Source organism: Ascaphus truei, chromosome 3, assembly GCF_040206685.1.
Source record: "Ascaphus truei isolate aAscTru1 chromosome 3, aAscTru1.hap1, whole genome shotgun sequence".
NCBI classification, from domain to species: Eukaryota; Metazoa; Chordata; class Amphibia; order Anura; family Ascaphidae; genus Ascaphus; species Ascaphus truei.
The window spans coordinates 30,964,583-30,978,919 of record NC_134485.1 but is presented as its reverse complement, the minus strand read 5'-3'; the positions used below and the strand labels follow the sequence as shown (position 1 = coordinate 30,978,919).

At 39.2% G+C, this 14,337-nt stretch overlaps 1 protein-coding gene across 6 annotated transcripts in view; it reads right to left on the bottom strand.

Moving 5' to 3' along the window:
• GRIK1 (glutamate ionotropic receptor kainate type subunit 1) overlaps positions 1–14,337 on the bottom strand; it is a 376,065-nt gene that overhangs the window by 63,152 nt on the left and 298,576 nt on the right. For all 6 annotated transcript variants that reach the window (XM_075593906.1, XM_075593909.1, XM_075593911.1 and 3 more), the window contains 2 exons: positions 2,559–2,672; positions 1,225–1,428 (listed from right to left, as the gene is read on the bottom strand). In XM_075593906.1, the coding sequence (XP_075450021.1) occupies positions 1,225–1,428; positions 2,559–2,672 (318 nt within the window). The remainder of the gene's footprint in view (positions 1–1,224; positions 1,429–2,558; positions 2,673–14,337) is intronic.

Sequence of the window (14,337 nt, the reverse complement as noted above, 5' to 3'; positions counted from 1 at the left end):
AGTGTCTCAATTGTGTTCTGCTGTACTTAAAGGGTTGTGTCACAGAATAAAATCATATTGCTTTTCATGGGATATTTTCTTTAAGACATCTGTATTTTTTTCAAGGAATTGCACCACTTTTGCTTTAAAACATCGGGGAAGTGGGGGTTGGGTTACAATGCTCCTTAAAAGGCTAGAAAAACGACTGAGCTCCGATACGATTATTAGAGTTTTGCGAATCCTCCCCATAGACCCTTTGCTGTTCTAACCACTTTTGCTAATCAGTTTAAAAGAGCAATTCAAGTGTTTTTTTTTTTTTTTTTAAATTAGGTTTTTTTGTTTGTTTTTTTTTTTAACCCAGGATTGGAGCAGAGGGTCTCCTGGACTGAACCCCATTAATTTCAGCTCCGGGGACCCCTTGCTTTCGGAGATAGTTACCTCCGTAGTAGGTGCCGGTAGCCGCTCCGGCTGAGCTAGCTGGGCTTTAAAGTTTAAATCTCCAGCGTCATGCGGGCCAATAAGAAACCAAATCTGATAATGCCATTACTTCCTATTGGCCCACAGGGCACGGGAGCTTTGAACAGTTGCCATTGTGTGATCTCTACTCTAGCAGCCGAGCAGGGTTGCTACATACTATGGCTCACCTACTATAGAGCGGCTTACCTACTACTAGTAGGTAAGTATCTCCAGAAGTAGGGGGTCCTCAGAGCTGAAAGTGATTGGGTTCAGTTCCGGAGACCTCCTCCTTCACTCTTGGGAAACAAAAAAAAAAAGAAAATGATAAAAAAAGGAGCTTGGATTATCACTTGTAAAACTATAAGCTCTTTGCATAAAGATTCTACTATATTGTATTATTCCATATAATTTGAATATCATTTGCAAGGATACTAGCTTACAAGACATATATTCATTATTGTCAGTAGAAGGAGCATAATTGCTTAAAAAAAATATATGTTAAATTGTTTTGACTACAAAGAACAAAATAAACCCAAACGAATCTGCTTAATTGCAGACACGATTAATAAAAGTAATTCTTTCCTTTAAGATAATTTCATTTCGAGTCTGTTTCCGATATGATAACATTAGATTTTATTTGTCATTTTACAAGCTATGCTAGAATGAATGCGGTTATGTTGATATGCCTAACCTCGGTGTTACTGGACAATGTACAGTAGGCTTCATCAGCAAAGAGGAAGTCAAATCCTGTTGCTATGACACAATAAAAACGATGGACATTTCTCTTACATGGTCAATTAGTTCTCGGACCATTCCGTTCCATTCTCCTTTATCATTCTGCGCTCCATATTTGCCATCGGCCACCAGTTTGACTTCATAGATAAAACCTAATATATTTGACAGTTCTTTAAGCAAATCCAAACAATAGCCCTCAAATCGATCATTTCCATACAAGGGCTTGTCAGACTTCTTATACATAACATATGGGTCCTCCTGCATTAAACAGAGAAGAAAAAATAAAGAATGCTCCATATTGTACCTTCACCGTAAATACAATGAAAATAAACTTGTGGATATTTGCAGATTCTGCCATTTTTTTAAATTAGATTTGCATGAAGATAATGACCAATATTACTGTGTTTCTGAGACTTCATACTGTACATCCAGATCTTTTCCATTGTGAGTAACATGGAGGCGCTTGTGTTCAACAACACAAAGGAATAGCTTTCGTGTTCTTCTATTGTACTGCAAACAATTCTTCATAGATGTTGTATGTGCACGAGCTTTTGCGTGCCTCTTTTACAGATATATGACATTGCTTCCCATAACTGTACCGCAAAACCTGGACTGCAGTTACTTTCTCTCTTGAACATCTCTCTTTCTATTTTTTTCTATGTGCAACCATTCAGCTTCTGTAATATGTTATTGAAGAGTTTCGTCGTACCATGTTGATTGCATTTTTCCAGAGTTATACTGACATTCTTCTAGGTATGGTGGCTCATATTTCCTAAGTGGTGATCCAAAACCTTCAAGTGAATAGGTTACGGAGTCTAATTTTATAGCACCCTACTTAGTAGATATGGCATGTTGTCTCTAAACCTGAATATAGTACTAAGCAAAGATTAGTGACCTTCTAATTGATGCTGCTTATACCTTTGTTGTATAATCCAAATTATGTTTTATGTCAAATCAAAGTTCCTCCTTGTTAAAAGTTTCAATCACACCTATTTCAATTAGGCTGTCATTGGTTTTCCAGGAATGTGGCATATGTAACACTTTAATTAGCTATCCCACACAGTATATGTATTTTACCTATTAACCCGCCAGGTTCACAACAGTGCACGATCCACTGTAAAATATCACAGGAAATACTATAAGGCAGTGACAGGGTGGATAATTGCTTTATTGAGAGGAGCTCCTTGCTAAGATGTGCTATATTATTTGTTATATCAAAGCATATTCTGTTCATGTTTAAAAGAGGTGCATTTGGCATTGATTTTTACTAAAACCTGGAGTGGCTCTTAATGATCCTCAAGGTTTCAGAGACCCTGCTACATAACTTCAATGACAGCTAGTACACTGACATTTCCATGGCAACCTCAACAGGGCAAAACAGTACTTACCAGGATAGTGGTAACTATAAGTGTCCGGTTAGCCAGTGAATCTGTTATATTACTGGACTTGTCTTTTGAATTGTCAGTCATGTTAAGGCCAATGTTTGAATTCCAAACTCCAATCTACAGGAAATGATGCACATATGTTATTTTTTTCCTTAAAAAAAAATCACACGAAAACTCGCGCAGTTATTCATCAACAAGTAGGAACTGAAATAACTAATACAACTAAACTCTAAAAGGACGTGATAGTACGGGAAATTTTCTAACACAAAATATGTGATACTCAAGCTGTGCAAGTGGCAATTGTGCATACAGTATAGGAGTACTTCTATTAGGTGTGACACGTTTTTTTCAGACTAACATGATCTTTTTGAAGAGAAATTAACAGGCTTGTTGTCTCTCTAAAATTGATGGGCAATTTGTTGTTCCAGAAATTGGCTGTGATAAATTAACTGTATGTGTGAAACGCGTAGGAACCAGCATTTATAAACTCATCTTCCTAACAAGAATGAATGCTGTTTCTCTTTCCTGCTGTGCTATGCCAAACTTTTACCTCTGCTTCTATTTGCCATGGAGTGTAGCGTAATTGAAGAATACAGCATGATCACCCACTTTCATTGTAAATGGTTGGTTTAGTGGATGTAGATCTTGTGCCAGTAAACGGGAGGTGATGCTTCTTACTTGTTTCCTACATGGAAATGTTTTACTATAACTTTCTGCTGCATATGTGATAACAAAAATAAATAAATCTTTGTACACACAGTATAGATTTGCCTTATTCTGCATGATTTCTAATTGGGTATCGAAAGGCACAGAGAAAATGTGGCCAAATGTTGTTGATGGACTTCTTGGTGGTTGCTCCAAGGAGTAGTTTACAAGGTAATAAGTGTTCACTGTTGCAAAAATAACAGCTTGAAGAATTGTGCTTTGCCAATTGAACACAGATGCAAAGGCATAAGGTTGCCAAATAGTTCTTTTAGGCTTAAAAATATTTTAATCTAGTTTATGAAGAGCAGAAAGAAAAGGAATTCACGTAAAATAATGTTTATTTCAGTTATTTAAATACTAGCAGTTAATCAACATTTGTGATTATAATACTCCTAATAATATAGTATTATACCAATTGTAACAATATATAGGCCACAATACAAAATTATGTACAGCTCTCTTCTCCTTCTGTTAGAAGGGAGCTTGCATCTTCCCAAACAAGGGGAAGATGGCTTCACAGTACACAGAACAGTGAAGGATTGATTAATGCAATGAGCATTCATATACAGCTATCAGTCACAATCATACTAAGATAAAAGTATGTGCAACAATCTCTTCTGTAAATTATTCAGATAGGAACTTTCATTCCTTTGCAGGGATTATTAGAATTGATTGAATAGTTACATGTTGTTAAAATTCTGAAAATCGCTTTGCATCTGTGGTAATATATCCGTAAACATATTTCTCCACACAGTATTGACAAGTTCCACAATAAATGACAAAAACAATTATTTCAATATAAGGAATTAATTGTACAGTAGATATATTTTTTGTATCTTAACGTGTGTGAAAATGGAGGCGTACGGTAGAGACAGCACGGACAGCTGCATTCTGATTACTTCCCTGTTATTTACTACGGTTTTACCTTAGTAATACCGAATTAGTCGTTTATGTCTTATATTTCATGTCTGGTGCTCTCTAGAAAAAGAATCATTATTGGGGGGTCTTTAATCAAAGTCTCCCGGCTGCAAAACCAGGGCCAAACTGGTGAAATAACACTGCATCAGATTTATTAATCAAGAAAAAGTCATTGATTTCAATGGGAATGTTTTTCCTTAGTAAGTTTAGTGCAGTTTTCTTGCCCCTGTTTTGTACCCGGGAGACCTTGATAAATATGCAGGCCTCATACACTGGATGAAAACCTCAAAGAATGTTATGTGGATACACTGCACTAATTGGTTGCTTTATTGATTATTGACACATTCAGCTTGTGAGGACAGCATAAGAAACAGCAATGTAACTTCCCTCACTAGACTGCTACTATACTTCTGTTGTCTTGGAGTTTCAATTGATACTGGCTTTTACTCCCAGCTCAGTCATGATATTCAGCTGGATCTGGAACCCATTGATGGTAGTAACTTTCTAGGAAGATTTCAAACTTGCTCTAATAATCCTTTTACTTCACCCTTAAAGGATGTTTAACTCCCACAATGATTCCTAGAATGGTTTTTAATTATAATACAGCTGTGTACCGTACATGCAAGATACAACAAACATACTGTATTTACTGATCACGGCTGGAATCACACACAGTGAAGGGTGAATTACGGGGGGAATGATTCCTGCTGTCCCTATATTTACTGCGCTTGTATCCAAGTAATTCAATCACTGAGCTTACTGTGACAATGTTGGCAGCTCCTTCCAGATGTCTCAACAGGCTGTAAGTTTTTGCAAGATTAAACTAGCTGCCTTTGCTGTTATTAGACTAATTGTAGCAAATGGTTTAGCACATTAAGGGCTAGATTTACTAAGCAACACAAAGTTTGCTTATTCTGTCAGTGTTCACATCAATCTTAATAGCATGAGTAAATTTATGTTTGTCACATAGTAAATCTAGCTATGAGTACCTGCAGATGTTATATGTTTCTGGCTAACACAAAATACTGTACACTCAGGTTTTTTGTATCTTGATTAAACAGTATTGAGCTATTGAGTATTGAGCTATCCAGCAGCACTGATATGCACCTGACTTTACATTGTAGGCTAATCTTGGACACTCCTAGCTTTCTCCTGATTGGTCTTCCAGACGTTAACTGTGGCTACACTGTGTACTGTATGTATGTACAGCATGTATGTATATATAAATAAAAAGAAGTAGGCACATCTCAATAAAGATAAACATGAGAATTTGGCACGTATAATAATGAAACTAACAAAAAATAAGTATACTTCACCCAAATCCATTGGTATGAAGAAAATACAGCACTGCATGATAAGTGATGAAGTGAAGTCTTAAATTAAATATCCAAATGCCTAACCAATGTTTTGGTCCATGCAGGGACTACGCATATAGGTGTGTCCTGATACAGTTACACCCTGCACATCCTGATCGCAGCCAAGTTCAGCGCAGGGGGGGAATTTCCCGTAAGGATTAACACAGTGGGGGTCCCTGCTCCTGAATTTGAATTCTGCTGTGTTAATTCTACCGGGCCGCCAACAGTCTGGAAGAGCTGTGCAGAGACATCAGGGAGAAGCAGTCCCTCCCTCTGGCTCCTTGCACAGCTCTTACAGATGATCACGCTACATAGTTACATAGTTACATAGTAGATGAGGTTGAAAAAATACAAACGTCCATCAAGTTCAACCTGTGCTAAATTTACTTTATCCTATATCTATATTTCCTTATTGATCCAGAGGAAGTGGAACAAAGAAATACCTGGGAGCTCTCTTTCAATGGTGTAGAATAAAATAAAAATTTAGGTGATGCTACCTTCTTAAGGGGTTGCAAGTACCCCAAGACTCAAGTTTTCTCATGAGGTTCAACCCCATCAGGACCTATCCAGGATCCTTGACAATAGCAGAAACACAAAAAAATAGGGGAGCACAGGGTGAACAGTAAGAAATGATACTCCTAATTAGAAGTACAACACAACCAGTGCTCAGTGAGTAATAATGCGTAAAATAATGGATGATGGGTGACCAATTGGAAATAATATAGATAAAGATCTCACTCACACGGCCCTGTGTGAGTGTGGATATATCAAGGGTTTCTTAAACCTTCTGTGTGGACGGGTACTGACTTGGACACACGTATAGTGCAGTGATACTACTCCCTTCTATACGGTGTGGTTCCAAATCAACCGGAGTGGTAGGGGTGGTGGAGGTAGATGGATAGATGTATATCAATATATACAAGCGTCACTCACGGCGGCCCTCGCGGCTCTGTGTGAGCGTAGATGTAGTACAGGTTTCTTTACTCAATGAGTTGTATCAGGGCGTGGTTTTCCCTCCGTGGCCACGTCACGATGTGTGGTAGGTGGCCTCCCTCGATACAGATGGGTGCAGATACAGCCGAATTACAAAAAATGTACAATACTTTATTCGAAACAAGATAGTAATCCACATTTACATCTAAAAAATCTGCGACGGTGCCGATGGGATCCGCGTCTGCTGCAGTTGAGATCCCTGCTTCCGCTTCCGGCTGTAGGGCTGTGGCGTCGGCTTGGCGTATTCCAATGGTGGCCGCTTAAGGTCAGGAACAAGAGCTATGCGTTTCACCTTATTGCAAGGCTTCGTCAGGCTCTCGTGATGCCCGTTAAAAGTTCTTCCGGTTTTTCAAGGGGTACTGTCCAATCAGCACCTTCGTAGTGTTTCCTCTCAGGTGATGCGTGCTAGTGCTTCATAATTGGAAAACACTAATCTTGCGCGCTGATTCGAGCTATGCCCCGTTGATGGGCGGTATAGTGCTAACTGGGGGGCCAGCTGTCAAACATATTCTAGACCTTAAAAGTGTAAGAAGTTATAAAGGGACACTTTAAAGGTCTAGAATAGGTGTGGTCTTACAAATGCTTTGTAAAGGGGCATAATTATGTTTAACTCCCTTATATCCATTGCCCGTTTTATGCAAGATAAGATCTTGTTTGCCTTTGCAGCTACTGCATGACTTTGGACACTATTGCTAAGCCTGCTGTCTACAAGCACTCCTAAAAACTTCTTCATCAAGGATTCCCCCAATTTATCCCCGTTTAATTTGTATGTCGCCTGTTTATTCTTGCTTCCCAAATGCATAACCTTACATTTATGTGTATTAAGCCTCATCTGCCATTTACCTGCCCACATTTCCAGTCTTTCCAAGTCCTCCTGGAGAGAAATTATATCCTACTTTGATTCTACTACCTTACACAATTTAGTGTCATCAGCAAAAATGGAGGCTTTGCTCTCGATGCCAACCTCAAGGTCATTAATAAAAAAGTTAAAAAGCAGGGGTCCCAGTAACGATCCCTGAGGTACTCCATTCACGACCATAGCCCAACCTGAAAAAGTTCAATTTGTGACAACCCTCTGTTGTCTATCCTTCAAACAGTTTGCAATCCAGGTGCATATATTTGTACTGATTCCAATTTGCTTTATTTTGTAACCTCTTGTGTGGAATCGTATCAAAAGCCTTTGCAAAATCTAAGAAGACCACATCAACTGCATAACCCTGGTCTAAATTACTACTTACCTCCTCAAAGAAACAAATAAGGTTAGTTTGGCATGATCTATCCTTCATAAATCCATGCTGACTATTACTAAGAATTTTGTTTTCAATTAGGTATTCCTGAATATTATCCCGTATTAAACCTTCAAGTAATTTTCCCACTTTTGAAGTCAGGCTTACAGGTCTGTAATTCCCGGTTGTGATCTAACTCCCTTTTGTAAATATAGGCACCACATCTGCTTTACGCCAATCTTGTGGTACTGAGCCCGTGGAAAAGGAGTCCTTGAATAATAAATGTAATGGTTTGGCTATTACTGAACTTAATTCCTGTATAACTGTTGGATGTATGCCATCGGGGCCAGGTGCCTTATTTACTTACATTTTTTCAAGCCACCTATGAACTTCTAACTCAGTTAACCAATTGTTCATTAATATGGAGGTTGTGGCTTCCTCCTGTGGCACTACTATTGAAATTGATTCTTCCCTGGTAAACACAGAGGCAAAGAATTGGTTTAATACCTCTGCTTCTTCCTTATCTCCAATAAGCTGCCTGCCCATCTCACACTGATAGGGTCCTGTATTTTCTTTTCTCATTTTTTTTTGTTATTAAGGTACTTAAAGAACTTTTTAGGGTTGATCTTACTTTCTATTGCAATCCTTTTTTCATTATCCATTTTTGCTAATTTGCTAATTTGCCCTTTTGAAATTGTTGTTACATTCCTTATAATTCTGATACAATGCCTCCGTCCCTTCTGACTTAAAGAATCTAAACGCATGCCTCTTCTTTTCCTGTTTTCATTTTTATTACATAGGATTGAAGCAGGGACCCCCTGCTTCAATCCTATGTAATACAAATAAAATAAAAGCAGGGCTTCATTACCTTAGTGGCTAACGCTAAGTTAATTAAGGGGTTAAACAATAGTACCCGATTTGTTGGTATTAGAGGAGGTGGGTGAAGGTTGTAGTTGCCCCAGGGTGGGTGGTTAGGCCTCCCGGGAGGGTTTCAGGAGGGGTTAATCCCTATATTATTTTAGTGGTTAGTGGTTTCTATTACATAGAATTGAAGCAGGGGGTCTCCAGAGCTGAACCACATTACTTTCAGGTCCGGGGACCCCCTGCTTCCTGAGATACAGGCCTCAGTATGGGGTACCGGTATCTCCTGCAAGTTTAAATGTCCCAATCACATGGGAGGTTCAGCTCCGGAGACCCCCTGCTTAGATCCTATGTAATAACAATAAAAACAGAGCGATCTCCTGTAAGAGCTGTGCAGGGAGAAAGAGAGAGGGGCCGCTTCTCTCTACTCAGCTCTTCCAGACTGGTGCGGCTCCGTAGAATTAATGCTGCAGGAGTCCCATTCAGAAGCAGGCACCCCTGCTGCATTAATCCTTATGAAAAACTAGTCTACTGAGTTTTGGGCGTGGGGAAGCTGCAATCGGGCCATGGTCAGGCTCCCTTCAGCTGCAGTTTCCTTGCTCCCAATTTCCAAATAAAGGAAACTACATCTGTACACAGATTGTATGCCAGACTGGACAAATGTTCTTTTCATGTTATAGAGGTGGAATTCCTTGGTTGTGTTCTGACCCCTAACGAAAGATTCATGCCATTCAAGACTTGTCTACGCCACACATAATTTTATACTGGAATACGTTCAAATAGTAACTCTGCTAACTAACCTCACTCGGAAGGCAGTACCCTTTAAATGGACTTCAGAAATTGAGTTTGTGTTTAAGTAGCTAAAGGTGAAGTTTTGTGAAGCTCCTGTATTGGCACCACCAGACACCAAGAAAACTTTCATCCTCGACACTGATGTTTCCAACACACTCTTGGGGCCATATTGTCGCAATGCAATGAAGAAAATTTTCTGTATCCCATAGCATATCATTCACGAAAGTTAATTTGTCTGGAACTAAACTATTCCAGCAAAGAAATGTTGGCCATCAAGGAAGGGTTCCAACATAAGCGACACTACCTGAAGGGTGCTTCTCACCACGTCAAAATCATTAAGAATCATAAAAACTTGACATTTTTTAAGCCAGCTAAGAGCCTTAGTTGTAGAGATGCTAGATGGATGTTGTTTTTCGCATGCTTATAGTATGTTATCTCGTACCAAAGCCAGAGTGTGCAGCGCACAGCAGTAGAGAGGAGCAGGTCTTAGCAGTAAAAGTCCTTTATTAATAAATCATCATGTGGGACAACAGCAAACCTTCAACGCGTTTCGTTCAAAGGAACTTTATCAAGAAGTGCTGTATGTATTAAAAACAACCATTTAAGTACAGCTGACTGCCCGTTTTTCGCGCCAAACGTGACGTCATCATATATGTTTTACACCAATCATAAGGCTTGTTCCTCGCGCATGCGCGCGGCGCCAGTGCTGTGTATTGACATCTCTGGTTATATTAATTCCCGCGCATGCGCGCGACGCCAGGGTTCCACTCTATGGTAAACTCTATGGTAAACTGTATGTTCAATAGACTCCCGCGCATGCGCGCGACGCCAGAGTCCCAGGGAGGTTACTACCACTGACAGCCATGTCAGGCAGGAGGCACACGCCCCTCTGGGCGGTGCTACAAGCATGGACATGCCTCTGACAGAGGCAGAAGGACCACCCCTCCTCCTCTAGTGTCTGCACTTGTGCTAAGGAGTCAGACTATGGGGTAAAGAATAACTGCCCAATTTGTCCTAACAAGTGTTTATAGCTAAACTCCACAACGACATTGTTGTTATGGCTGGGGAATATGAGGCAGCAGGCTGTACTACAATGGGAGTTACACATAAACAAAATGTGAGTTTACAAGCCATCAAACATAAATGTATAAATAAACAACAAATGTGTAAATAAACAAACAATGTGCAATACATTTTATCTAAAAAAGAAGAACATATAACAAGTCAATTTATTATTAAAATTTATATTTATCAGAAATGTGTATAATTAATGATAAAAAATAAACAATAAAAACAATTATTTAAAAAAAATCTTGTGTCTTATTTAGGTAACAGCAAATTGCTGCCCTACTGGATGAAAATGGTAATAATATTGATTATTCCAAACATTTCCATTCAATGTGGATTTTTATACATATACATATTAAGGTTTTGTATTTGTATCACCTCAACCTAGTATAAGACTAATCTAAGTAATATATAGTCCCATTATTAACCAAAAATAGATGTTAAGTTAGCAGTTGAGTTAATTATACTTCTAGATCGAGTTTATCGGATGGGTGCAGAAAGACGTAAACAAATATTAATTAATTACAACAGAGTCTGAATATATCTTCATAGAGACATTATAAATGATTAATTATGCTCATACTATATATTGTTTGGGTACCAATGAAAGGCTTTTAGACATATTTTTCAAATATATTCTTTTGTCAAGAACGATACATTTATTTAAGAAAATGATTGATATTCCATTCTATATTTATTCCCTCAGGGTACCGTGTTCTCAGTGTGAATATCCAATAGGATTCTCTACAATCCAATGTTTTCTCAATATTACCCCCTCTTTCTTTTCTGATTATTTTTTCAATGCCCATAAATGAGAAGTTGCTAATTCCTCCTTGTCTACATTCCGAAAAATGTTTGGAAACAGGGTGTTCCATATCTTTCTTACGTATTAGCCTGCAATGTTCTTGCATCCTAATTTTTAAAGCTCTTGTGGTCCTGCCGACATATTTCTTCCCACAGCCACAGTTGATCAAATACACTACAAATGTAGTATTACAGTTGATAAAACTATGTATAGTGTGACATTTGTGTGGACAGTCCACACAAATGTCACACTATACATAGTTTTATCAACTGTAATACTACATTTGTATTTGTAAATTAATCATTTATAATGTCTCTATGAAGATATATTCAGACTCTGTTGTAATTAATTAATATTTGTTTACGTCTTTCTGCACCCATCCGATAAACTCGATCTAGAAGTATAATTAACTCAACTGCTAACTTAACATCTATTTTTGGTTAATAATGGGACTATATATTACTTAGATTAGATTAGACTAGGTTGAGGTGATACAAATACAAAACCTTAATATGTATATGTATAAAAATCCACATTGAATGGAAATGTTTGGAACAATCAATATTATTACCATTTTCATCCAGTAGGGCAGCAATTTGCTGTTACCTAAATAAGACACAAGATTTTTTTAAAATAATTGTTTTTATTGTTTATTTTTTATCATTAATTATACACATTTCTGATAAATATAAATTTTAATAATAAATTGACTTGTTATATGTTCTTCTTTTTTAGATAAAATGTATTGCACATTGTTTGTTTATTTACACATTTGTTGTTTATTTATACATTTATGTTTGATGGCTTGTAAACTCACATTTTGTTTATGTGTAACTCCCATTGTAGTACAGCCTGCTGCCTCATATTCCCCAGCCATAACAACAATGTCGTTGTGGAGTTTAGCTATAAACACTTGTTAGGACAAATTGGGCAGTTATTCTTTACCCCATAGTCTGACTCCTTAGCACAAGTGCAGACACTAGAGGAGGAGGGGTGGTCCTTCTGCCTCTGTCAGAGGCATGTCCATGCTTGTAGCACCGCCCAGAGGGGCGTGTGCCTCCTGCCTGACATGGCTGTCAGTGGTAGTAACCTCCCTGGGACTCTGGCGTCGCGCGCATGCGCGGGAGTCTATTGAACATACAGTTTACCATAGAGTTTACCATAGAGTGGAACCCTGGCGTCGCGCGCATGCGCGGGAATTAATATAACCAGAGATGTCAATACACAGCACTGGCGCCGCGCGCATGCGCGAGGAACAAGCCTTATGATTGGTGTAAAACATATATGATGACGTCACGTTTGGCGCGAAAAACGGGCAGTCAGCTGTACTTAAATGGTTGTTTTTAATACATACAGCACTTCTTGATAAAGTTCCTTTGAACGAAACGCGTTGAAGGTTTGCTGTTGTCCCACATGATGATTTATTAATAAAGGACTTTTACTGCTAAGACCTGCTCCTCTCTACTGCTGTGCGCTGCACACTCTGGCTTCGGATTCACACTCAATACAGCTGCACGCTTTTGGAAGGGAGACTGGGAAGGAAGGAATTGAAAACAGTGAGTACTACTACCGGGGGTTACCCAATGAGGAAAGAGGGGGCTGTCTATTGGCAACCCACTCCAACCTTCAGGGTACCCCATTAGGAAAGAGCTGATTTAAAGGCACAGTACTGAGACTACAACTGTTATTACCCAGACAATTCTCCCTTCCTTCAACACAGTCCCAGCACTCTTGAGCACCATCACAAACATACAATTTATGTTATCTCGTACCAACCTTGAACCAAACATGGGAAGGCACAGGCCTTACCCTGTCTACACACTAATGACAAGAATCCTCAGGAATCACTGCCTCCCTTGATGCCTCTGAAAGTCATTGCACCTATTGCGCCGATCACTGGGGAAGCTCAATTGCAGACCAATCTGACCGAGTTAAGGGAATTACAATTCTTCAAAAAACATCCTGAGTGTACCCCAGGAGAAGGAGGTTTTGTACGAGGGGACCAAGATTATTGTACCACTAAAGAAAACATGGGAGGAATTTCTGGAGATGTCACAACACCTCATTAGCAGGTCACCCGGGTGCTCAAAAGACCCTCAAACTTATACAGTGCTGGTTGTGGTTGCCTTACATGAAAAATGACATAAGAGTATGTACAATGTTGTGTAATATGTGCCCAGATGAAGATCTCCCAACAAAGACTTTACGGACTACTTCACCCTTTGCCTCTCCCAGTTCAGCCTTGGCAAAGGCTGTCTATGGACTTAATCACTGGCCTCCCAAAGTCGCAAAAGAATTCCGTAATCTGGGATACCATCAACATGTTTTCTAAAATGGGTCATTTTGTGGCTCTACCCAACTTTCCTTCTGCTTCGCTTTTGGCCTCACTGTTTATGCAACATATGTATTGCCTACACGGATTACCAATAAGTATCGTCATGGATCGTGGATCATAATTCATGTGATGGTTTTGGAAGACACGCCCCCATGTTAGTAATCCAACTATGTTTCTCTTCTGCATTCCTCCCACAAAAAGATGGTCAGACCGAACATGCAACCAATTCCTAGAGCAATACCTCTGCAGTTTCATCTGCCAGGCTCAAGATAATTTGGCGGATCTCCTACCGTTGGCGGAATTTGTGTACAATAATCATGTTCACAACTCCACTGGCATCTCCACCTTTTATTGTATTCTAAAACGCTTCCAGTTTCTTTGCCGTCTCCAAGGATGTACCCGCTATACGGAACATGTTGCGTCACTTGATTCAGGTTCAGAATAAAGTAGTCCGGAAGCTATTGCTCTCTAAGCGAATTTGCAAGAAATAAGCAGACCAAAAACGGAGACCCGCATCCCAGTACGCAGTGCAAAACGGAGTCTGGTTATCCACTAAACATTTAAGGTTCGCTGGCTAACCCCCCAAACTCAAACCAAGATTTATGGGGTCGTTTCACATCATCTGGTTTATTAACCCCATAGCAGGTAAGTTAGGTTTGTCGCCATGTTGAAAGATTCACCCGTCTTTCACGTATCTTTACTGAAAAGAGCTAGCCCATCTCAT